Source organism: Martes martes (assembly GCF_963455335.1).
Source record: "Martes martes genome assembly, chromosome: 9".
Taxonomy (NCBI): domain Eukaryota; kingdom Metazoa; phylum Chordata; class Mammalia; order Carnivora; family Mustelidae; genus Martes; species Martes martes.
The window spans coordinates 102,802,455-102,828,629 of NC_137896.1; the positions used below are offsets into that span (position 1 = coordinate 102,802,455).

The window sequence follows — 26,175 nt, forward strand, 5'->3', positions numbered from 1 at the left end:
CTGTTCAAAATGCCTCTATGACAAAGACATTTCCCACTAGGAAATAGCTCTATTTCAGGTCTCTTTAGCAAAATCAAAACAACTCTGTCCAACCACCAACAACACAGAACAACTGAGAAGCTCCTAATGGCCCAAGCTGTAACAGTCTGAGCAACAAAATAAAGTAGTATTAGATTATAATTCAAAGTATAAAATGAATACCCCCAAGTCCATACTGGTATGTTTGTGACTGAATACATAAATGAGGTGTAGAGACAAACCTCTGCAGAAGAATTCCAAATATTTTATGGAGATACTCTGCCCTTTAGAGGTGGAGGAAGTGTAACTCCTCATCCTGGTAAGCGTGAGCTGTGCACGCTGACTTATTTCCAATGAATATAGTAAGGAAAGGAAGAAAAATAACCATGTCTCATTAAAGTGACAGAATTAATGTTAGAATGCAAGCATCATGTCTTTTAGGGCAGTGCCTTCCTCTCTGTATGCCAGGGTCCTTGTCACCACAGGGCCTTTGCATGTGCTGCTGTTTCTGGTTGTAACGATCCTTCCCTTTGTCTTTCACCTAATTAACTCCTGTTCTTTCTTCATATTTTAGTTCAGGGATCACCTCTGCAGGGAGGTCTTTTCTGACTTTCCTAATGCAGTCAAATTCTCCCATTATACACTCTTACATATCCCTTTATACAGGATTTAACACAGTTGCCGTTTTATATTTACTTGTGTGATTACTGCTTGATTCTCCATCAGCTGTGAGCACCCATGAGGGCAGGAGCAGTGCCTGTTTTCGTTCATTCTTGAAGAGCCCAGGTTCTCACCAACAAGGCCTTCACATATTACTGAGCTACTCTTAAAACTTCTGCAGAGGTTCTCTGCATCTGTTTCACAATGAGCTCACAAACAACATCTAGACTCTGGGATGTACATCAGTCAACTACATGTTCAGGATTTAGATCAGAGTTTTTCACTTCTTTAAAATAGCCATTCTTGGGACACGTGGGTGGCTCAGTGGGTTAAGCCTCTGCCTTTGGCTCAGGTCATGGCCTCAGAGTCCTGGGATCGAGCCCTGCACTGGGCTCTCTGCTCAGTGGGGAGCTTGCTTCCCTCTCTCTCTCTCTGCCTGCCTCTCTGCCTACTTGTGATCTCTCTCTGTCAAATAAATAAATAAAATCTTAAAAAAAATACAATAGTCATTCTTAGTGGGGCCTGGGTGGCTTAGTCAGTTAACCGTCTACCTTTGGGCTCAACTCATGACCTCAGGGTCCCGGGATCAAGCCCTGCTCAGTGGGGAGTCTGCTTCTCTCTCTCCCTGTGCCCCTCCCACCTGGCTTGTGCTCTCTTTCTCTCGCAAATAAAATTTTTAAAAAATTCTTAAAATAGTCATTCTTAGAATTTACATACTAAGATATAATAATTATAAGGACAGAATTAATAAGTACTAAAGGATAGTATCCTGACTAGGATGGATACAAATAAAGGGCAGTTGAGCCTCTAGTCTCAAGCCCCCTCTCTATGCCAATGGAAAGTTTTGGGGTGGAATGTTCTAGGAGCATTGTTAAGATGCAGCAACGAACAAAGGTTGCTCAGCTCCCTTCAAAACAGTCACTCACCCTCCCTCACTCTGTCCCATTCCAGGCTGTCAACAACCTGCCTCTTACAGAATACTTCCTCTGCTCCATGAGTGATAAACGGGATTTCATGGAAATCCAAACTCATCACAGAGGCACTGGAGTAGAAAACAGAGTCAGAAACAAATTTGCACACCTAGCCTTCTTCTCATAGGTTGCCTTAACATGCCTGCCCATCTTTGTTGATACTTAACTACTGTTCCAAAAGTCAGATATATAGAAAATCAGAATAAGAGCCTCTTCTACACTTGAATGTGAAAATGTAAAGTTCTTCTCTCTTAGAAAAAATCACTGATCGTTACAGAAAATGCATAAAATACAGCAAAAAAGGAAAACACAGAATCATCTATACTTATACCATCCAGAATTGCTAATGCTTTGGTGAATTTCCCTCTGGTGTTTTTGTCTATACATACATTTCATTTGTTTTTAAGAAAATAACTATGATTATTTTTAAGACTTCTAACAAAAATCCTCATTTTACAGCAATCAAGTTTGAGTACCGAAGGCCTAGTGATGCTCTTCTCCGTAAATGAGCCTCTTTCAAGGCTGGCTTCCATTGCTGGCTGCCTCTGTTGTACCAGCCTAAGCAAGGAAGCTGCCTGCCCCCAGGATGTACATAAGACAGGACCCCCAGCTGAGTACAGGGGTGAGGAGCTGAGCCAGCAGGAGAGGCATTATCCGTTGGCAGAACAAGCACATGATACCACCAAGCAAAACATTTTAAAATGGGGAGACTTACCCAAACTTTGTCTCCTGGATTCTTTTCCTGATGATCAGAGAAATATATAAAACTAACCCGATAAAAACAAATCCGCAAAAGCAACCAAGGATGATGAGCACAGGATCTGTGTTGCCAGGTGCTGGGGTTGATGAGGGAGCAAAATCTATCCAACCTAGTAAAAAACCAATAGGATCCATTGAAAACATCCTGTTGGGATCCAAAATATGTAAGAAACACTGGCTCGTAAAAGGGAAAGAAGATAGTTAAAACCTCTAGAACTTAGTCCTTTCATATTCCATGGTCTGCATACGTAGACAGTCCTCACTCTGATGCTGAGAGCTGAGACCACGCACAGCGATCTTCATAATTAAAGGGGGACTCTCATCATGTCAGTTATGAATGTATAAGGAATTGGAGACAATGGTAATGCTGTACTATAATGGTCTACTGTAATTTAAAACACCAGAAATGTTGAGAATTCAAAGACTACATTTCTTTGTAGAAAAGCTTATCATGAGTAGTTTGAATAGTACTTCTCTTCTTCTGGTCACATAACTAAGAACTAAGATATGGCAAGAATATATTTTCTGTGCCCTAAAGAATTTTCATACTCCTTTCTGGGTTTGGATTTGTTCCCCACATTTTACCCTTAGTGCTTTCAAAGCGGTGAACTATCTCTGAGCGTTCCTTTATGTGAAGATTGTGGCTTGCACAGCTTCCTTGGGGCCATCATCCTCTTTTTGGCGCGGCCACTCTGCTCAGGTCATGTCATAAAGTCACCTTCACCGCGTTCTCTGGCCGCAGAGCTAGTCAGTCACATGGCAGCCGTGTCTGCATTCCCACAGCCAGCTGTGTCTTCCACACTCCGCGTTCAATTTCAATTTCACTTCACGCCGATACCCTTCCTTTCTTTGCCGCCTTCCGTCTTTGTTCACCGACTCCCTCTTTCCAGGACTTATTTTTATCAAGTGTCAAGTGTCTTCCTAGATGCGTGTGATTTGAATCATGGGAGTGCAGTCTGCAACTACTGAGAGACTTTGAGACAAGTGACAAGACTAGTCACGATCACGATGCGCATCTGTTATTTACGTAGGGGTTTGTGGATGGGACAGCTGGCGGCGAAGTGTAGGCTTCGTGCAATTACAGAGACTACATGATGGTAACTCAAGTTCAGACCATGTCATTGGGGAACCGGTGTGATTTAACCCAACTGTGGTAGCTGAAATGCATACATGTTGGAATTGTGCAAAGCAGGGACTGTCGAAAGGGCACAGCTTTATAAGACGTTGGAGAGTTTCCCATGTACGAAGATGAGAGCTCTGTCCTCTTAAACTTTGATTTTTTTAACCTATGCCCTTAGAATCAGAATCTCATTGTCTCTGAATTTCTACCAGGGAAACATACCTTACTTGCCATCACCAGTTACTAACGTTCCCTAGATGTAGAGCCCATGGGCTGCAGAAACTGTAATATGGCTCCCTTTCAGCATGTTTGAGGGTCACCAGAACACACATTCAGGAACTCAGTGGTCCACGCACAAGTTCTGTCTGCTGCGGGTACAAAGACCCAATTTGTAAATGCAAAAATCATATTGAAAGAGATGCCTGTGCATGGAGCTTATAATAGCAGTTTAATATCAAGTGACCCAGAGGAGTGAGAGTCAGAACAAAGGGGGCTCCCCTGGTCTAATGGAAACGTTTGGGGCCACATGGGGCATCACAGGGGTAGCTTGCCAAAGGGTACTCCAACAACATGCAAAAGATGGCACACAGGCTGAGCATTCAGCTTGGTGAGCCCCATGCTGTGTAAGGACAGCTTCTGTTCTATACCAATCATGTCAGCAAGGCTTGGATGAGTAATAACCAGACAGCTTAAAACACGGAAATGAACGCTAGCCCATAAACAAACAGTGCACGTTATAGAGAGCTAAGAACTGGCCATACTGCCTGTCCAACGACATCATTGAAACTAAACTCAACAGGGCAAGTCAAATTTGGTATTCCGAAAGGACTCCTCTCCCTTGTGACTTAGTAATACCATCAGCAGTAATGGTAGAGGGAGGACTCACAGGTAGCAGCGCTCTGTGAAGTGTGTTAGCATATCTTTATATGATAAAACGTTGTGTTTATCATTGACAACATTTCCTTCCATCTCTGTGTTTCATCCTTAAACCAGAGGCCCATCCCACAGGTCACTCTCGCCATCTGTGCATTGCCAGGGCTGACACAGCCTATCAGCCGGCAAGGAACCTGGCTCTCACCGTGTGCAGGGATGAACATTTTCACTGGGTCACTGAAAGGCCCGATGCCCCCCCTTGTGACAGCGGCAATCCTCACTGTGCACGTGGCGTTGTGGACTTGAACAGAAATCTGAGCACGGCTGCCATTCCGGCCAACTTCTTCAGACAGCTCTTTCTGGGGACAGAAAAGGAAGGAAGGGGAATGAAATACAGAGGCGCCAGGGGCACGTCGACGGCTTGCCCACAGTTCCTCTCAGGGAAGTCGTCCCACCCGCATGCCGGAGAGCAGTGGCTGTGTTTCCACCGCTTCCCTTCCTCATTCAGGCCACAGCTGACAGAGCCAAAAGGTGGGCAGGGACCCAGAAGGGGCTGGCAGCAACCTCAGGGCTTGGGGCCTGAGTCAGCTAAGGCTGTGAGGGCATGGCACTTAGGATGGTCAGCAAAGAAGCCTCTGGACGGGAGGAGCATGTAGCAGAGGCAGCCGGATGCCTCCTCGAGACCCCTGCCCTCAGAACCACCACAGCCTAATACCCAAGAGCCACACTGTACCTTGACACTGACCTCCTGCCAACGTCCCTAGAGCCAGCATGAATGGGCTCCTGTTCCTTGCAATTACAAGCGTTCTGGCTAAAATCTACATTGAGGAGGCCACAGGCACTGTTTGCTTTTTTTTTCCCCCTCCAGTGTAATATATGCACAATTTTCTCAATTTTCAAAAATCTGGTTTCACTTTTACTTATTTTATTTTATAACCACTGCCATGCAACATGCGCCATGAAAACATAGGTAAAATGATTTTGGGGGAAAAAAAAAATAACCAGACCTCAGTGCTTCTGTGACACTATCCCCTTTGTTTCCAAACCTCGACGATGCTGTCCTCTGGCGTAAGAAACTAATTTTATGTTGGGGACTGGCTTTTCAAATGGGAACTGGAGGGCTGCTAAGGGCTGAAATGAGGCCCCAGGAACCGGTCTTTAATCTCTGCATTTTGGGAGACTTCTCTGATTTCACAGAGAGACCGAGAGAAATGTCACACCATGTGGGTGGGGTACAGATACCATGGATCACAGAGAGCAGAGGCCTGGTTGGGGTGGCAGCTTTATTCCCTGGTCACCCTGTCTCATGCTAATCACTTTTTTTTTCTTTTAAAGATTTTTTTAAAATTTATTTATTTGACAGAGAGAGATCACAAGTAGGCAGAGAGGCAGGCAGAGAGAGAGGGGGGGAAGCAGGCTCCCTGCTGAGCAGAGCCCGATGCGGGGCTCGATCCCAGGACCCTGAGATCTTGACCCGAGCCGAAGGCAGAGGCTTAACCCACTGAGCCACCCAGGAGCCCCTCATGCTAATCACTTCTGACTGATGCAGGATAGGGACGGCTCAGCTCTTAGGGAGAGGGCAGTCCCAACATTGGCAAACAAGGGGGTACCTTGGTCAGCCACCCAGAGACTTTCTACATCTACCAGGCAGTGTCCATCAGGACTCAGAAATAACCTCAGACAAGGGATGAAAGGAGAAAACAGAGCTTCAAGATATTTTTGTTTTTCTACCCCCCACCCCAGACTGGGTGCCAAGAAGATTTGTCATTGATTTTAATTAATTAAGTAAACAAAATAATAAATTAACAATTTTTTTGGTATAATCAAGCAGTCTTTTTTTTTTTTTTTAAAGAAACAGAGCGTTTTATTTATGGCAAACTCAGTTTTGCTTACGAGTTTGTTGGCATTCTCTATTTAATTGGGGGATAGAGATCATCAAATAGAACAACTCCATGGTCCAGACCCACAGTCACGGAGCCCTGTAGTGAGTCCATCTAGCTGAGAAATAACATGTCTACTTCACAATTTACTACCTAACAGCTCCTGAAAGTGCAAAAAATGTCATGTCCAACGAGGGCCATCAGGCCTGCTTCCGGCTTCATGCTTTTCCATGTGCAAGGACTCAAATATATCTATTTGTGAGAATTATCTCAAAATTAGGGGACATGCATAACTGTGAAAGAATTAAATCCCTAGAAGAGGAGAAATCCTAAATCAAAATTGTCCTTTTGGAAATAATGTAATAGTAGTTGATAATACTGATTTGCTAAGGGCCTACAACTCAAAATGAAAACCCAGAGAAGGAACTTGGAAATTTCCAGCTCCCGTTCCTTAAGTGCATTAACAGTGGTGATCATCATGGTTGCTGCTGTTAAGATTCTGAATCGTGAAGTATGGAAATGATGCCAGCCACTGCTTGCAGGTAATATGTTTTGGAACTACATAAAGAATTTTTCCATTTTAGGGGTGGAGCTCTAATAAATGCTGGAGTAGTGATGAGAAAGATATATGATAAATATTTTAGTAGTGGTGTAACAATTTTCTCTAAGAATATCTTTAAACAATAGTTTAAAAATGCTCCATTTTTTAATTTTTATTTTTTTGAGAGAGAGAGAGAGAATAAGAGTGTGTGCGTGTGTGTGCTTGAATGGGACTGGGGAGGGAAGGAGCAGATGGAGAGAGAGAATCTCAAGCAGGTCCCACACTCAGCATGAAGCCCACGGTGGGGCTCGATCTCATGACCCTGAGACATGACCTGAGCTGGAATCAAGAGTCAGATGCTTAACAGACTGAGCCACCTAGGCGCCCTCAAAATGATCTTTCTTAAAAATGCATGTAATTTATCCATATTCTATTGATGCCAAATATGTAAAGAGAGGTGTGACCATATCCATATTCCCAAGTATTTATTTTCGTTTTGATTTTGAAATCTGACAAAGAAATCCATTTAACATCACACATGTAGGAGGCACCCCTGTGGGGATTATCTCTTTCACCGTCAAGGTGCGGAGTGCAGGAGGGGTGGCCATTTCCCCGGCATGAGGTGGTCCCGGCATGAGGTGGTCCGGTCCTGGGGCACACGCCATGGGCTAACTGCACATTTCTCATTCCGTGAGCCTTCATCCACACCCACACAGGCCTGTATCCTTGAGGACTTAAAATCTAAGAGCCTTTTTAGGTAATAAATATAACACCTGATTACAACTACACAGAAAACATGTGGACCCTGCCTGTTGGGGAAAGTGATAGCGTATTTTTGGAGACAATTTCTTTTTTTTCCTGTGAGGCACTAGAGTCAGTCAGAGCTACTACAGTCAGTATTCGTTTCCAGTAATCCAAAGACTTTAATATCTCCCAACTCTGTAAGAATCCACAGCCCTGGAATTCATAACCGTAATTTAGAATAAGGCCCATCATGAGTGCCTGGGTGGCTCAGTAGGTTAAGGATCTACCTTCAGCTCAGGTCATGATCCCAGGGTCCTGGGATCGAGTCCCACGTAGGGCACCCTGCTCAGCAGGGAGACTGCTTCTCCCTCTTCCACTCCCCCTGCATGTGCTGTCTGTCATAAATAAATAAAATCTTTATTAAAAAAAAAAAAAGGCCCATCTTATTGCCTCAAAGAATAGTAACACTCAATGGGGGAGGAACACTAGGTCAAAGCTTCTGTGCTGCTACGACAACAAAAGTGACTTGTTCAGCAGGCTTCCCGTTCACAGGTGTCCATGCAAAACTCACATCTTACTCTTCAAACATGCTCTGTTCCTACTTCTTTTTGCTAAGAGGCCACAGAGTGGAATTTGAGCGAGACACACTGTATTATGCAGAAAGCCAAGGGCATGTGGGAAGGAGTAGCGGGCTCGGAAAAACACTGGCTCTGGAGTCAGTCCAGCCCAGGTTCTTACCCCACTGCTGCCAATTTCAAGCTCTGTGACTCTGCGTAAGTTACTCAACATCTCCGAGCTTCAGTTTTCTCAAATGAACATTGACAGTAAGAATATCTTTTTCACAGTGTTTTTGTAAGGAGTCAATGAATTCCTCTGTGTGCCAGAGTTAGCACACAGTCTGTCACACTGTAAGTAACCCATGGTGGTCATTATTATTCCCGTATCACCTATAAGGTCCTATATGTGGATCATCTTTCCTCATAAATAGAAGGTCCTCTTACAGAAGTGACCTTTGCAGTATCTTTCAAGTCTTGGTACATCAGAGAAAATAATCAAGGCTAGCTAGTCCCCCAAAAGAAGAAGTTTATTTGAGTAATTCATGGAATTTAAGTTTCTTGTCCAGGCCACGTGTACCATCCTTGATCAATCCTTGTTTGTTTGTTTTTTTTTTTTAAAGATTTTATTTATTTATTTGACAGACAGAGATCACAAGTAGGCAGAGAGGCAGGCACAGAGAGAGGGGGAGGCAGGCTCCCTGCTGAGCAGAGAGCCCGATGTGGGGCTCGATCCCAGGACCCCAAGATCATGACCTGAGCCGAAGGCAGAGGCTTTAACCCACTGAGCCACCCAGGCGCCCCATTCCTTGGGTTTTGTTAAGTGTTCCAGACACCTGGCTGACCAATCTTACAAGAACCCCACCTATTCCTCATACCTTCATAGGGTATCAGCTCAAATGCTCTGCCCTCCTTTGACAGTGAGTGACAGGGAGCAATGAGGAAAGGAAGAGGCAGGGGGCACATGCCAGAATCCAGCCTGGCAGATTGTCAGGAAGCAGTGGTCTAGGCCTGAGGAAGGAATCCTTGAATGCACTGTGGCTCTTCTAGGTCTTTAAAAAGAAGTTGCTTCTATATGTCCTGTTCTCTCTAGGCTCCTAATAATCTGCTTTGAAACTCCCTTCTGATCTAATATCTCTACCCTTTCCAAACACAATTAAGCCAGCATTAGAGCCACAATCCCATAATAATGAGCTTTGTAAGGATAACACATATAAAAACGAGCCTCTGTTTACCCTATGAGCAATTCTGGGTCCAAGTTAAACAGACTTATTTACCATAAAACATCAAAGAGCCTTAAACTTGCCAGTATACACTCTGGATCTTCCAGAAAGGGGTATACTATGGAATATTTTATAAGCTTATTTGCTCACTGAATTCTTCTCTCATGGAAAAGAATGTTTTCTCGTGTTCTACTGACAATTGATAGGAGCGGGAATGGATGGGAAACACTAGTCCACGCTCATCAAAAGGCTGTCCCATCAGACACAGAAACTCTCCATCTGGTATGGATGTCAGCCAGGTCTATGCATTGAGCCCAGTGTCATAAATGCCTAGAAAACAAGTTCAAGGTCCTCTGCTTAGATGGTACAAAGATGAGTGAGACGTGGACCCAACTTCAAGGAGACTAGATTGTACTTGCTCTTGACTTTTAGATTTTGAGCTTAGATTTGGAATGCAAGGGATGTAAAGAAAAACAGAACAAAAAAAAGTCGGTATCTTCATCCAGATCAAGTAACTGTGTACACAGTAAATATTAGGAGTTTCTTAGTCTGAAAGTGACATAACAGGTGGGATAACAAAGGTATAAACAATAATCCACCCAAGAATCACATCTTTTTTTTTTTACATTTTTAAAATAAGATTGTATTTATTTATTTGTCAGAGAGAGAGAGAGAACAAGCAGGGAGAGTGGCAGACAGAGGCAGAGGGAGAAGAAGGCTCCCCACTGAGCAAGGAGCCCAATGCAGGACTCAATCCCAGGACCCTGGGATCATGACCTGAGCCGAAGGCAGCTGCTTAGCCAACTGAGCCCCCCAGGTGTCCCCCAAGGATCACTTCTAAGAAAGTTCTGAAATTGCATACAAAAAACCCCACCCTTCCTAGAGTAACACCTGGGAATATGTTCCAAAAATATCTGATTCCATTGTTTGTATAGAGAAGATACACCCTTAGATAGAGTTTTCCAAAACTGGAAATGAAAAGACAGTTTTGAGAGATGAAGTTGTATCTAAGTCTTTTTTTTTTTTTTTTAAAGATTTTATTTATTTGACAGAGATTACAAGTAGACAGAGAGGCAGGCAGAGAGAGAGGAGGAAGCAGGCTTCCTGCTGAGCAGAGAGCCTGATGTGGGGCTCGATCCCAGGACCCTGAGATCATGACCTGAGCCGAAGGCAGAGGCTTTAACCACTGAGCCACCCAGGCGACCCTGTGTCTAAGTCTTGCCCTCCTGAAATGAAGGGAGTTCAGGAGACAGAGGTGACAAGGACAGAGGTCATTTCAAACTTCACTTTGGGCAGGGGTTTTTAGGATCCTCCCAGGGTTGGCTTTTCCCTCAGTGTTTTTCTTTGCTTCCAGTGGCAGCCCACAAGCCTGAAGCTAAGCTGCCACGGCTCAGTGGGTTAAGCCTCTACCTTTGGCTCAGGTCATGATCTCAAGGTCCAGGGAGCCTGCTTCCCCCGCACCCTCTGCCTGCCTCTCTGCCGACTTGTGATCTCTGTCTGTCAAATGAATAAATAAATAAAACCTTTAAAAAGAAAGACAGAGAATGTGATCCTGAGGAAAGTGAGCCACTGAGTCTTTTGTATAGCTTGGGTACAATGCAAATGATGTTCTCACTGGGATGATCCAGCATCTCCAGGAGGTAATGACTGGAAAGGTCACAGCCCTGACTGTGGCAGTATTGTTCTCACCACAGGGGGGACCGTTCTGAACAAAGGGCAACAAGCATGCGCAGTGCAGCGGGCCGGGGGTGGCATTTAGGGCACGAGGCTCTCCGCTGCGTCATCCGTGAGGCTTTCCTCACTCTTGCCCTTCAGCACGCCTCAGCTCCAGACGTCCCCTCCAAACAAGCAGTCTTCACTCATGCCAGAAGAAGTCAAAAGGATGACCTGCAGCTCTTTAAACAAAACCGTGGGGTTTTTTTAGACCTCTCAAGTGTCTGCTGATTATGACTATCTTCTGCCAACCAGAGAAAAATAAAATCCTACTGAACCGAAATACAATGATCGGCCCTTCAGGGACTGTTCACAATTTAGCATTGTGAAAGGGGCTTGTTTCTGAGAGCGGCACTTGATTCCCCTGATTCAGCCACTGTGGAAATACTGTTAATCAAAGACGCACCCTGCACCCTGCCTTAGGCTCAAAGACCAAGAGACGAGAGGCTTCTTTCATGGCTGCAACACTCCTAAGCAGGGCTTTGACTTGTACAAACAACATTCTGTCATCACTCTGAGGCACAAAAAGTCATGGACTTCAAGCTCTTTTCTTTTTCCTATCTCCCATCACCTACTGCTTCCAAGAGTCTGCTTCCTGATAGGTAAACTGAGTTGGGAAAAGAAGGAGAAGAAATTCCCACTGTGCTTGGGGGAAAGAGCAGTTTTGGTAAAAGCTGGATGACGCACAGGGTGCCTGGGCGGCTCAGTGGGTTAAGCCTCTGCCTTCAGCTCAGATCATGATCTCAGGGTCCTGGGATCGTGCCCCGCATCAGGCTCTCTGCTCAGCAGGGAACCTGCTTCCTCCTCTCTCTCTGCCTACTTGTGATCTCTCTCTCTCTTATAGAGGCTGGATGACGTGAGGTGGAAAATGACTGAAACACAGCTTGGACGTCATCCGTGGGGGCAGCTCTTGACTCTGTCCCTCCCTCCCGCTAAGCAGCCACACTACTTTCACAAGATGCCCCTCCCACAAATGCCGCAAGGATGCTAGCATCTGCTCTATCCCCAGGACCAGGATGATCAGGCAAAAGTCGGCTTTGCATGATGGTGGTAAAGAGACGGTCCTGATGATGAAGTCAGTGCTTCTGCCTTTCCAAGGACACTGTGTCACAAAGAAGTCAGTGTCACCTCAATTCTGTTCCTTTCCCAAGTGGGAAGGGGGCCCTTCTAGAAGCTGCCTACCCACCTACATGCAGGCATCGTCCCTACTGCTGAGAAAAGCCCCAAAGATTCCCTGGAATTTTGTAACTCTTCAGTGAAAGGTAGCCTCATTCGATAATTCCTGGTCTTCTCACAACAGAACGAAAGCTTCTACAAGAGGATTAAATGAGGAAATCTAAGGAGACAAGGGAACTCCTTCAGAGTTCAGACTTACAGAAGTGTCTGCACTCTGCCACACGTGAGAGATCCGGTAGCCCAGCAGTTCCCCTTCCTGCCGCTTAATTGGAGGCTTGACCCATCTGACGTCCACCTTATGACTAGATTCATTCAGAAACACGGTGACGTTCGAAGGTGCTGCTGAGGGGGCTACAAAAGAAAGAAGAGAGAATAATGAGGGACCACAGAGAAAAGTACATAGAGGTACATTCTCTTCTTAGTTTCCGTATGTTTGGTTTTCAAATGTTCTATGGAAAGCATTCAAAATCTGAGATTAATAGCAGATTTTCACCCTCTTTTCACCTAAGGAGCATTGAATTAACACATGAGTTTTATTATTTTTTAAAGATCTATTTATTTATTATATAGAGAGAGAGCACGGGAGAGTAAGTCGGGGGGAGGGCAGAGGGAGAGAGAGAATCCTACAGCAGATTCGGTGCTGAGTGTGGAGCCCAACACATGGCTGAATCCCAGGACCCCAAGATCATGACCTGAGCTGAAACCAACACTCAACCACTTAACCAACTGCACCACCCAGGTGCCCCTGAAATACCACAGAAGTTTTTAAAAAGTAAGCACTTTTCCAAACTAAAATCACAAAGACAAGGAAAGGCAAGGAAGGAGGTTGTGGTGCTCCTGGTCTCCTCCGGGGATCAACCTGAACAGGGTTCTCCAGTTCTCCACCTGTGACGTGGAAGGTCAACCAGATGGACTAGAGATCAGTTCTGTGTCATGTGAGATGTACAAGACAGGGAGCCACCATTTTAAAGGGAGCCACCATTTTAAAGTCCAAAGGCAGGTTACGGATGGTCTGAGAACGGAGCTAATCGGTCAAAAAATGTTTTAAAAAATGTGTGTGTGTGTGTGTGTGTGTGTGTGTAAAATAATGAAATGTCTTATATATATGTAATATATATATGTATATATATGTATATACATATGTATATAGGCACATACATATGTATATATATGTATATATGTACATATATGTATATATGTATATGTATGTAATAAATGAGATATATATACAATAATGAGATGTCTTACACACACATACATATACGTGTGTGTAAGACATCTCATTATTGAAGACCAGAGGATGAAATGGTAATTCCTGGATGTCGAAATGTAAAATTTAACTCTGGTTTTCACTTTCTGGTTTATAGTAAGTTCTGTTTAAGTCACATACCCACTTATCTATTAATCTCTCGTGAGGATACAAGGATAAAAGTTATAGCACTTAGGGAAAAAAGTACGTATGTATTATATATATGTACAAAATAATTTGGGAAACAGGTCAAGGTCATTACCAGATTACTTTTTGGGAACAAGGACTCGACTATTCTCTATTACACTGAAAATAACATGGGGGCACCTGGGTGGCTCAGTTGGTTAAGTGTCTGACTCTCTTGGTTTCTGTTCAGGTCACGATCTCAGGGGTGTGAGATCAAGCCCTGCATAGGGCTCTGCACTCAGTGCAGAGTCTGCTTCTGATTCTCTCCCTCTCCTTCCCTCTTCCTCTCTCCCTCCTTGTACTCGGTCTCTCTCTCTCTCAAATAAATAAATAATCTTTAAAAATAAATAATCTTAAAAAAAAACCCACCTGAAAATAATATGCTCTTTGACCATGTATTTTATTTCCATGAATTTAATCTAAAAAATTCTCCTGTAGAAAGTATTACATTTACTGAAGCAAAATAATGAGACAAAGAAATAAATGTAATGCTCAGTCAATAACTGTGATGTAATAAATTCTGATACATTTTCCAATGGAACACTTGCTACCCAGCCACTGAAAGAATTAGGTAGATCAGGTGTATGGATATGAAAAAATATCTAATGGAGGGAAAAATCAAACTGCAAAAAGGTATGTAACAACAATCCACTTTAGAAATAAAAAAATGTTTTATATAAATATGGAAAGAATAAAAACAGCTGTAATATATGCCAAACCACTGCCTATAGTTGTATTTAGGGGAGATGAAGTTACATATTTCTGATATGCCTAAAAGGAAAACAAAAAGGTACTCTAACCTTCATTTCTGCTTAGGAAATGTCACACAGCTAAAGCTATGTTATGAACTGAGCCATACAGTTTCAAATCAGTTGTAGAATTTCTGGATAAATGTGGCCAATTCAACATGTGTTTTTTTTTTTTTTTTAAGATTTTTTATTTGTTTATTTGACAGAGAGAGAGAGCGCACACGCAGGAAGAGTAGCAGGCAGAGGGAGAGGGAGAGGCAGGCTTCCCACAGAGCAGGGGGAGCCTGATACAGGACTTGATCCCAGGACTCTGGGATCACGACCGGAACCGAAAGCAGTCGCCTAACCAGCTGAGCCACCCAGGGGCCCCTCAACATGTCTTTATGTCTGCTCCTCATGAAACCCCTCTATGATGACAGTAAGGAATTTAAAACAGTATAAACTCATAAGGTACAGCAGAGTTAACAGCGGAAAAGAAATGTCAACATATACTTGAAAGCTGAAAAAGAGACGCAGAAGGTGTAACTAATTCAGCAAGCCTGTACTCCCCAAAGGACATGGAGAGGCTCAGACGCTGTGGGCCCCAGTACCAGAAGATTGAAAGTTTGACTGGGAAGTAGCTAGTCTTCAAGATGCCTCTAACCTACTCCCACATGCCTACCAGGGACTCCCACCAAATCCCCTGGAGACAGGAAGCCACCTTGGTCTCCTTTGGCCTTGGGGCACTGGCAGAATGAAGGCACAATGAGAGGCCAGACAGACAACTGGGCAAATAAGTGGAAGTTTGTACACTGAACAAGGAGGACTCTGCCTCACTCTTCTTCCTAACCAAGGCTCTAGAGCATCAGCAGCCATATTTACATTCCTAAGGCGGGAAACAGGGGACTTCTTTGCTAGAGAAAATGAGTGGTCCCAGAGGAAAGAAAACCAACATTGACACTTTGGGGTGTCCCAACCAAAACACTTGGATCACTGCGTGTTACACAGAAAGATACAAATAAATTAAAAATAAGGAGGAATCAAAGATATATCACATATTCAAAAGAAAGCTAAAATGGCTTATATTAATATCAAAGTAAATCTTACAGAAAATAATACTACCAAAGACAAATGAAACAATCTCATAATGAGAAGGTGGTCAATTATTAGGAAAGCAGAGTAATAGTAAACATCTATGCATAAAATAACAGAACTTCAGAATGTTTGAGGCAAAACCGGCCACAGTATCAAAAAGAAATGGATAAACCCAAAATTGTAACTGTGGATTTCAATGTCTCTTTCTAAATAATTGATAGAAATGGGCAGAAAAGCGGTAAGAATGTAATTTGAAAAACGCTTTCAACCAACTCAACCAAGCTGACATTTATAGACTACTCCATGTAATAAGAACAGAACACACATTCTCTCCAAGAGCACACCATACACTTATCAGGAAAGATGTGTTCTGGGCCATAGAAAGAGTCTCAATATATTTCAAAGTAAGTGATACAGATTATGTTCTTAGGCACCAGCAGAGTGAAATCAGAAATCAGGAATACAAAGATTTCGGGCAAAACCCCGAAATATTTGGAAACTAAGTTACATAGCTAAATAACTAATGGGTCAAAGAAGTGAGGAAAGTATTTTTGAACTGAATGAAAATGAAACACAGCCTATAAAAACTGTTCTCAAAGACTTTTCTTTATCATTTGAGAGAAGAAGACATCTTATATAATTTTGGCACCAGAGAGTCATTTTGTGCAAGGGTTACGCCCTGAAGATTTCTGATCTCGACCTGTCCGCCCTCCTCCCCCATCTCTATTACGACTAGAGCACTGAGTAAGTAGGTGAGGCCCAAGTTAAGGGCAGGAAAGACGTTCTACAACCTAGAGCTCTCAACTGGGAAAGAACAGAAATTGTGGATCTGAATTTAACAGGAATACAATATTCATAGATAATAACAAAAATCTCAGAAATCAAAAACAGCACAATGGAAAATTCTCTAAAGTTTAAAGATATAAATAAAATTTGCTATGAGCAAAACAGCATAGAGAGAACCTACTTCATTGGGCTTCTCTGAGGAGCTAGTAAAATAATTCATGCATAGCACCTAATGTGGGGCGGGGCACGTGGTGTTTGGTAAACATGAACCATCTTCACATTCATTATTTCTTTTTTTTTCTTTTTTAAAGATTTTATTTATTTATTTGACAGAGAGAGATCACAATTAGGCAGAAAAGCAAGCAGAGAGAGAGAGAGAGGAGGAAGCAGTCTCCCCGCTAAGCAGAGAGCCCGATGCGGGACTTGATCCCAGGACCCTGAGATCATAACCTGAGCTGAAGGCAGAGGCTTAACCCACTGAGCCACCCAGGCGCTCCACGTTCATTATTCCTTGACCTCGACGCTACAATGAATAATTTTTATATTATTATATTTTAACTTAAAATAATATATGCCATAAAGTGTGTTGTGATTATCTTCCTATGTAAAAGAACATATTATCTGTTCATAGTAAGTGTAAGTTTTGTCACTAAATAGAAGGAAATATCTTCTTCAGTGGCTACAGCAGTAAAATAAAATGGTCCAGAGACAAAGACCAAACAAAGCAGTTGAAACTCTAATTCAAGGCCACCAGGAAGGACTTGTTTAATCACATGCCATTAGGGGCAATATTTATTCTGAACTCCAGGAATTACCTCCTTCGGTCGTGCTGGCCAGAATCCAAGGGCTCACTGCAGACCAGCCAATTTCATTCATGCAGGACACGCCAATGCTGTAATTAGCCAGAGCTCGCAGCTGCTCGATTTGATACAGATGTGGTGAAGCCGAGGTGTTAAAAATCATGACCGAGCCATTAGTCAGCGGATCAACTTCCTTGACCTAAGTGAGGAGTGAAAATGTAGACCAAGCATTAGTAAGGTGGTGGGAATGCGAGACCTGGAGCACTGCTGCATTCAGTACACGTGGCCCTTCCTCTCCACTGAGGGGAAGTACCTGCTTCCTTTCGGGCCACACACTAATTTCCCCACCAGCGTTACTGTGGGTTAGTCATGCTACTGGAGCACCCATCGAGGACACGCGTAAAACGCCTAAAACAAGCATTCACACTGTGGCAGGTAACAGAGCAAATGACAACCCTTATAATATTATAATGATGGTAATATATAAGAGGAAATAAGATGAAACAGCCCTTCCTTTCTCAGAACCATCTCAGTTCTTGATTTCTTCTTCCAGCTGTTTCAGAGAACACACTCCAAAGACAACCGACATCCTGTGTGGGACCAAAACCTAAAATATTTACTATCTGGCCCTTTACAGAGAACATTTCCCAAATCCTACTTTAGGGGCTGGGATACAGGATTTCTGTTTTTATTTTGTATTTTTTTTTAAAGATTTTATTTATTTGACAGACAGAGATATCACAAGTAGGCAGAGAGGCAGGCAGAGAGAGAGAGAGGGAAGCAGGCTCCCTGCTGAGCAGGGAGCCCGATGCGGGGCTTGATCCCAGGACCCTGGGATCATGACCTAAGCTGAAGGCAGAGGCTTTAACCCACTGAGCCACCCAGGCGCCCCATGTATTTCTTTTCATTATGCAACCTGATAAACTCTGCTCTTGCCTTGAGGTAAATTCTAGCATGTCCTCTTTTCTTTTCTAACCCCTACTCCAACCCCAATATAAATTCAAGTCCAAAAGCATATGCAGAGAATGTGCATTTTCTGACATTATTTGGTGCAAAGATATAGGGAAGGGGCATTTGCACCTCACCCAACAAACCTTTCTCCAAATCTCATTAAAGCATCTTTGCCCTTTCCTCGGAGTTCTTTCCCTTCATCTTTCCCTCTGTAAGCTCTACCAGTCTCCCCACATCCCTCTCCAGATGTCCTGTGTACATATAAGCAAAAAATCTAGGCCAAACTTCTACCTTTTTCCTTAAGCATATTTCCTTTCTAGAAATGGGAATAAGGGAGAATGCTTTTTTTTTCCACACTACATGTTTTTCAAAACCTCTACAATATACACGTACTTATAAAATCAGAAAAGAGAAAATGATACTGAATAAAACACAAGTAACCAAAACTAACTGGAGGAAAAAAATCTTTTTTTTTTTTTATTTTTTTTTATTTTTTATTTTTTATTTTTTTTATTTATTTGACAGACAGCGAGATCACAAGCAGGCAGAGAGGCAGGCGGAGAGAGAGGAGGAGGCAGGCTCCCCGCTGAGCAGAGAGCCCGATGTGGGGCTCGATCCCAGGACCCTGGGATCATGACCTGAGCCGAAGGCAGAGGCTTTAACCCACTGAGCCACCCAGGCGCCCCTGGAGGAAAAAAATCTTAAACCCTGTACATATTCCTAATAATAATGGGCCTGCAGTCATGGGGCATGGATACGCAACGCTGTTATTTCAGGATATATGTGTTGAAATTTAGGCCAAGGGGCCATAAATAATATTTCGGAATTCTAAATCCCCTAGCGGATATCGCGAGGCGGGGCGTGGGGGCCAAGTCTCACCTCTGACTCAGACCCGCAGACTCCACTGGGTGACAAAAGTACCAGTTGGCCTGAGGAACCACCAGAAGAGAAACAAAGAGTTACGTGCTTATCTTGGTGGTGGCCGCTGGCAGAACTTACTTTTTGTTTCTTCACTTTATAGAGTATGCACCTACTTCCTGGTGACCAACCCCTGAAACTAAGGTGGAGGAAACCTTTGGCTCTCCACCCCCACCCCATTTCCGGAGCAATGCGTGGAGCATTTCCAGGCACAGGGACGCTCTTCGAGAACGCGCTGCTGGAAGAAGACAGGGCTTTTATAACAGTCCTTCTCAGTGGGTCCTAGGGGAAAAGAGGGCACGAAATAGCAAGAAGTACGTGGGAGAGTTAAAAATAGAAATGGTGTATGCAGCCCAAAAATGGGTGAAGAAAGGAACTAACATCAGGACCAAAGGAAGTGAGAGGGTGTGTCTGCTAGTGCGTAGATCTGAATCTTGTCCAAAACATTCATTTGTTACCAAGTCAGAGTTTAAAATTGTAAGGGACTGGGGACATGCTACGAAACTATGCTTGGTTCCTTCAGACAGGGGAATACATTGTTAACCTGCAGAATAAAGACGACTCACTTCTACAGCCACTCCTGCTAACCCTGCTAGGACCGGTCAGAGAAAACAGGATAGACAATTATATTTGAATTTCAGATAACAAATAATTATAAATACAGGTATGTCGCAACATCGCTCCTAGAATTTAACTTGTAAAATAACTGTATTCTTATGGGTGAAGGGAGGTTGGTGGGGAAAAGACAGAATAACCATGTCTGGCACCACAGGATCCAAGATGGGCAAGGAGGGCCTGCAATGACCGGACTGATCATCCAGGGACTGGATGATCGTCGCTCATGCCATGGCTGCCCAAAGCTGAGGCAAAAAGAGAGAAAGCAGATGTGTGTGACCATCTTCTACCTTCAGGGGTGACCTGATGTTTTCAGACCTTCCTACCACCCTACTCTACCCTCCTCTCCACCCTGAGACCAACTCTCTCAAGGTGGGGGCAGAAGTTGCGCTCAAAGTGTCCCCAAAGGCAACCATACTCATGTGAGCAGGAGCCTCGTGTCCTCCTGGACTCTTCATACAGCTCAGCAGCGGTTTTAAAAAGGGCTTGTTCATGTCTTGGTTATACATACACAACTACAGATCTCTAGATCTCTAGGTCTGTAGATAGCTATATCTATAGAGGGAGACAGGCCCTGGATGTTCCAACCACAGAGCCCTGGAATACAAGAAGCAAAAACTGATGGGATTGAAGGGAGAAAGACAACTCAAAAACAACAGTTGAGACCCTAATTCCCCAGTTTCAATAACAGATAAAAGCACTCAGCAGAGGATCAACAAGGAAACAGAAGAAGGGAACAAGACTACAAACTAACTAGATCTACAAGACATGTAAAACATTCTACCCAAGCACAGCCAAATATACCTTCCCCTACACACGGAACATTCTCCAGGGCAGAACAAATGCTAGGCCATAAAACAAACTGTACTAAATGTAAAAGACTGAAAATCTTTTTTCAGATTAAGTATAGCCTCAAAACGTGATGGAGTAACATTAAAAATAAGCAAAAGAAGAAGACTTTTATAATTTTCACAAGTATGTGAAAATTAAACACACTCCTGAATAACCAATAGGAAAAGAAAGAAAGAAGTTACAAGGAAAATAACCAAAAAACTTGAGATGAATGGGGAAAAAAGCCCCAAATACCAAAACCTATGTGATGCAGCTAACAGAGTACTTAGATATAAATGCTTATATTTTTTTAAAAGATTTTTTAAAAATTATTTTGCAGAGAGAGACGCAGAGGAGACACAGCGAGAGAGGAAACACAAGCAGGGGGGAGGGGGAGAGGGAGAAGCAGGCTTCCCACTGAGCAGGGAGCCCGATGAGGAGCTCGATCACAGGACCCTGGGATCATGACCTGAGCTGAAGGCAGGCGCTTAACAACTGGGCCACCCAGGTGCCCCTATAAATGCTTATACTAAAGAAGAAGAAATTTCAAATAAATTACTTAGCCTTCTACCTTAAAAAATTAAAAAAAAAAAAAAAAAAGGAAGAGCAAATTAACCCAATGCAAACAGAAGAAGGGAAAACTCATATTAAAATCAGGAATGAAAGGGGACATTACTACTAACATCAAAGAAATAAAAAAGCTTATGATGGAATATTATAAGCAATTGTATACCAACAAATTGGATAACCCAGAGGAAATGGACACACTCCTAGAAACACACAAACTATCAAAACTGACTCAGGAAGAAACAGAAAATCTAAGTAGATGAGTACCAAGTAAAAAGACTTGAGTTAGTATTCAAAAAACTCTCCACAAAGAAAACCTCAGGACCAGACCGCTTCACTGGTGATTTCGACCAAATATTTAAGGAATTCATATCAATCTTCCACAAACTCTTTCAAGAAATAGAAGTCGAGGGAACACCTCCCAACTGATTCTGTAAGACGAGTATCACCCTGATAACAAAACCAGAAAAAGCTAACACAAGAAAACTATAGAACAATAGCTTTTATGAATATAGACACAATTAGGCAATGGTGATGCTGCACACCTCTGTGAACATACCGAAGAGCATTATACACTTTATTTTTTAAAGTGTATTTAAGTAATCTCTACACCCAACATGGGGCTCAAACTCACGACCCCAAGATCAAGATTGCATGCTCTTCCAACTGAGCCTAACAGGCGCCTCAACATTATACACTTTAAATGGGTGAATATTGTGGTCTGTGAAATAGATCTCAGAAAAAGCTGCCCAGAAAAAACAGGTATCCCTGGTGAGGACTTTGTAGACACAATAATTCCTAACACTTACCAGCCCTTAGGAGGTTTACAAATAAAGTGGGGCAAGAATCAAGCAAAGCTAGAGTTGGTGGGGTGAGGGTGGAGGCTATTTTTGGGATAATAGAATGTTTTCACTTTCCAGAGAAGGAACAGCTGTTAGACAAGAGTGGGAGGCAATAAAAACAGAGAAACTAATTCTGTATGGTATTAAAAACATCTGGTTGTCAACATATAAAATTCTTAAGAAGTCACTGCTTCAAGTTGAGCGGGCATGAATGGCAGGTGCAGGTTAACATGTTTCCAGCTAGTTAAGACCCGACATTTATGAAACTAAGAACAATTTCTGACCCTACTGTGTGACAACATGCAGGGTAGAAGACATTGATGTTTTCAGTGGATAATCCATACATGTTCGACTACCTGCTCCCAGAAATAATGTCTCTTCTAAGACATGGAAGAAGGGATGGTTTTGAGCACTGTTTTTGGCATCAGAACCTTCTGGCTTTGCCACTCATGGGTTCTGTGAGCATTCTGAGCCTGCAGTGCTGCTGTGGGTTTTAAGTAAGATAATGTCTGCAAAGTCCCTGGTCATTGTGAACACTCAGTAAATGATAGTGTTACTGCTACCCTTTCCATTTTGATGAAATTAACACTCAAAGCAGGGCCTCCATCATGGCAAGGTACCATTTTAGGATGGCTGGCCTGTATTTCTCATAGCATTCTTTCACACCAATTTTGGGTAGTGGTTAAAAAAGGGGAAAGACTTTGCAAGACCTGTAATGGCCAGGCTGTCCTGGGAGCCAGGGGCCAAGGTGCTACATTTGACAGCAAAAATGACCTATCTCATGCTTGCCTGTCCTTCACAGCCACTGGCCCAGGAGGAGCCAGGAAGAGGAGTTCTTGGCTTCACAGAACTCCTGATCACAAACCAGTACTAATTTAGGGATGTGTTTTTTTATACCTTAAAAATTAATTCCCTCTGGTCTCATGTCGTTCTATCCTGGAAACCTGTTTCCCTTCTGGCTGGGCCCTGCACCATGAGGAGAAAGGAAACAGCATCCTGGGGCAGAACACCACAAAACGGGGCGTGCGTGGCGGACACTGAGTGGGGAAGGGGTCAGTGGACTTCTGAACAGAGGTGTTGGAGGCCTCAACACTAAGAAAGGTCAAGGAGGAAGAAAGATCAAGTAGACCCTCAGAGCACCAAACAGCCAGTTCTCTCTTCATCCTGCTGGTTTACCTGAACGCTGCAATTCCTGAATGGGGAGTATCCATCAAAACCCGGGACCCAGGAGATCAGCACGCTGTGTGCGGTGCTGTTGTAGACACTGACTTCAGTTGGTGGGGAGGGAATTGCTACACAAAAATAAAGACACACACACAAACACAGTTATAAACCACAGGTGGCCACAGCTACCAAACAAACAAAATATCATGCTTGTTTCCGTTTCTTAAAATTAGGAAAATTTGACCCAAGTTTGAAAAAGAAGCCACATTAGGCCTTAGACTAAGCATATTAGCTTATAGACAGGTCTTCTGGTGATGGGACAGTGCTGCCTGAGCCAGAGGAGTGGAGCACAGACCTGCTTTCCTGCCCCCTGATGAAGTGAGATCTTAGCTGGAAAAGGATAAAGAGATGTCTATTTCCTTCACCGAGCTCGTGGTCACTGCCCTCCTGCGTTTAGGCACATTGCTGGGTGCTGGAGCTCTACGTCCATCCCCCCCACCCCCACCCCACCCAATCAGAGCCATGGCCCTATTCTTGTGCAGCTCTTCGTTGAGGAGTGGAGACCCACATTACCTGGCAATGAGAGGGCTCCGTGCTGAGAAGAGAAGGGTGCTATGGGAGCATGAGTGTGGGTGTGTGGCAGAGTGGGGAGCAGCTATCCAGGCCAAGGAAACAGGTAAGAAATCAGCTCAAGCAAAAGAGCCAACTGTAACTGCTGGGACTGGAGACATAAAGTGTGCAACGACCCAGGCCATGTGTGGGATGTGGCCACGTGTGGGATGTGGCCACGTGTGGGATGTGGTTACATATCTTAATTCAAATCTAAGAAGGATCTGGAGTTTGGGGATCTTATTTTGGGCTAATTTTACTTCTCAATTAAGAGTCATAATCACATTTGTAAGCAAAAATGATGACTGTTGTTTTCACGGGCTTACAATGGGTCAGCCCGTTATGGACTTTGCTTTGTTTCGTCATCACTAAAACCCTGTCAGAGAGGTGGTCTCATCATGATCCTCATTTATGGATGAGGGTACTGAGAATCAGAGAAGGTAAAAACGTGCTGAAGATCACAGAGCTTGTAAGCAGCAGAACGGGGACTTGAACTCAGGTCTGTCTGAGCCTGGATCGCGTGTCCCTCAGTAGGACACTGGAGGCTGGTGGCAGGCGGCAGCAAGCACATTAGTGTGGGCACCAGCAGGGACGGGGGAGTCTGGTTACTGCCTGGCTGGCTGTGTGGCCCGGATCACGGTTAAATGACCTTTCTAAACTCCGTTCCTTCTTCTGTTAGTGGGGATGGTAATAGCACTGTTCCATGGGGCTGTGGGGAAGATTAAGAAGGTTAACACATGGAGGAGGTTTGGAGGAGGTGTGCTGGAGGGGAAGCAATGACAGCGTGAACAGAAGATCGGGGAAGGAGAGCTGGGACCATGAGAAGTGCGCCAGGTACCATATTCAGGAGTTTCTGTTTACTTGTAGACACACAGCTTGGTGAGTGGCAAGGAATCAGCACTTTGTCTGACTCACTTCCCTAATTAGATTACTTATAGAATTGTCCTAAAATGTATGCCTTTCCAGATCATAATTTGGCTACATATATTATAGTTAGTAACAGATTAGAAGAAGGGAGTCTTGGTGGCTTTGACATAAATGTTTAAATAATGAAAACCAAACATAAGTTTTCAAAAGAGAACTGATAAAAATAAAAAAAGAAAAAAAAGCTAAGTTCTGGGTGAAGCATAAAATTTTAAAAAGTGTCTCTCATTTTATAAATGTTTAAATGTTAAGGTGTTTACACTTCATGAAAATAGTCTTTATAAATTTACGCCTACCCACGAATTCCTGAAATTCCCAACATTGCTTCTGAAAACTGTAATAATGAGACTCATAATGAGGAAGGAAGTTATACAGTTCCTCCAGGAGTAAGTTTCAGTTTGTTCTTTTTTTTCTTCCAATGAACTTTTAGAGAATGTCCCCTCATCCCCTTCATCTAGTTGATGCACCAAAAAGAAACATCAGCATCTTTTTTATTTTTTTAATTTTATTTATTTACTTTTAAAAAATTGGCTCCATGCCCACTGTGGAACCCAATGTGGGGCCTGAATTCACAACCCTGGGATCAAGACCAGAGCTGAGATCCAACTAGATGTTAACCAACTGAGCCACCCAGGTGCCGCCATAGCATCTTTTTAAAGTATAACTTCTTTTGTAATATTGAGTCCCCAGCTGTATATTATCTTTTTTTTTTAAGATTTTATTTATTTATTTGACAGAGAGAGATCACAAGTAGACAGAGAGACAGGCAGAGAGAGAGGAGGAAGCAGGTTCCCCACCAAGCAGAGAGCCCGATGTGGGGCTCGATCCCAGCACCCTGAGATCATGACCTGAGCCTAAGGCAGAGGCTTAACCCACTGAGCCACCCGGGCACCCCAATATATTACCTAACTTTTAACTCATTATTAAACACATTCTGCTTTTCCCTTGTGTTGTTCCCTCAAGATTAAGACCAAAAGAAATATGGAACCAGTATTTGCTTTTCAATATTTAAAATAAGAACAAATAGGCGTGCTTGGGTGGCTCCATTGGCCAAGCATCTGCCTTCGGCTCAGGTCATGATCTTGGAGTCCTGGGATCAAGGTGGGCTCTCTGCTCAGTGGGGAGTTTGCTTCTCCCACTCCCACTGCCTTCCCCTTCTCCCACTCATGCTCTCTCATGCTCTCAAATAAATAAATATTTAAAAAAACACAAATACTAAAACATAAAATTCGCTTGAGTTTCTATGACAGAAAATAAGAAAGATGATTTGAAAAGGGTTAAAATGACAGTATTTAATTTCAAGTTTTGGGTTTAAATAACTTTGATCCCACAGAGGGAGGAGGAAGAGGCAGACAGTTGGATTGGTATGTCTCCACTAGCATGGGGACCTTCCAAGACAGGTCTCCCATTATGTTATGGCCCAGCTCCGAGGCAACAAGGACATTAGGAGGAAGAGACATAGGAGCTCTGGGCTCTCCCCTCCCTTCTCTCCTCTTAGGGCAGCAGCTAGGGGAGACTTGTGTCAGCCCCAGCTGCCTGGGAAGGACAGAGCCCATTCCTTCAATCAATGCCCTAAGCTGCCCCCACCCCTGGGGGCTCTTCAAGGGGAAATAGCGACTAATTCAAGGTGGGAGAGGGCAAGGTGAAAACAGGAGCTAAGAAGATGAAGGTAGACATC

General features: G+C 43.5%; 1 protein-coding gene across 2 annotated transcripts in view; it reads right to left on the reverse strand.

Moving 5' to 3' along the window:
* MERTK (MER proto-oncogene, tyrosine kinase) overlaps positions 1-26,175 on the reverse strand; it is a 113,233-nt gene that overhangs the window by 25,321 nt on the left and 61,737 nt on the right. For both annotated transcript variants that reach the window (XM_080812661.1, XM_080812662.1), the window contains exons 6-10: positions 22,977-23,092; positions 17,092-17,275; positions 12,432-12,583; positions 4,607-4,760; positions 2,365-2,518 (exon numbers count right to left, since the gene is read on the reverse strand). In XM_080812661.1, the coding sequence (XP_080668787.1) occupies positions 2,365-2,518; positions 4,607-4,760; positions 12,432-12,583; positions 17,092-17,275; positions 22,977-23,092 (760 nt within the window). The remainder of the gene's footprint in view (positions 1-2,364; positions 2,519-4,606; positions 4,761-12,431; positions 12,584-17,091; positions 17,276-22,976; positions 23,093-26,175) is intronic.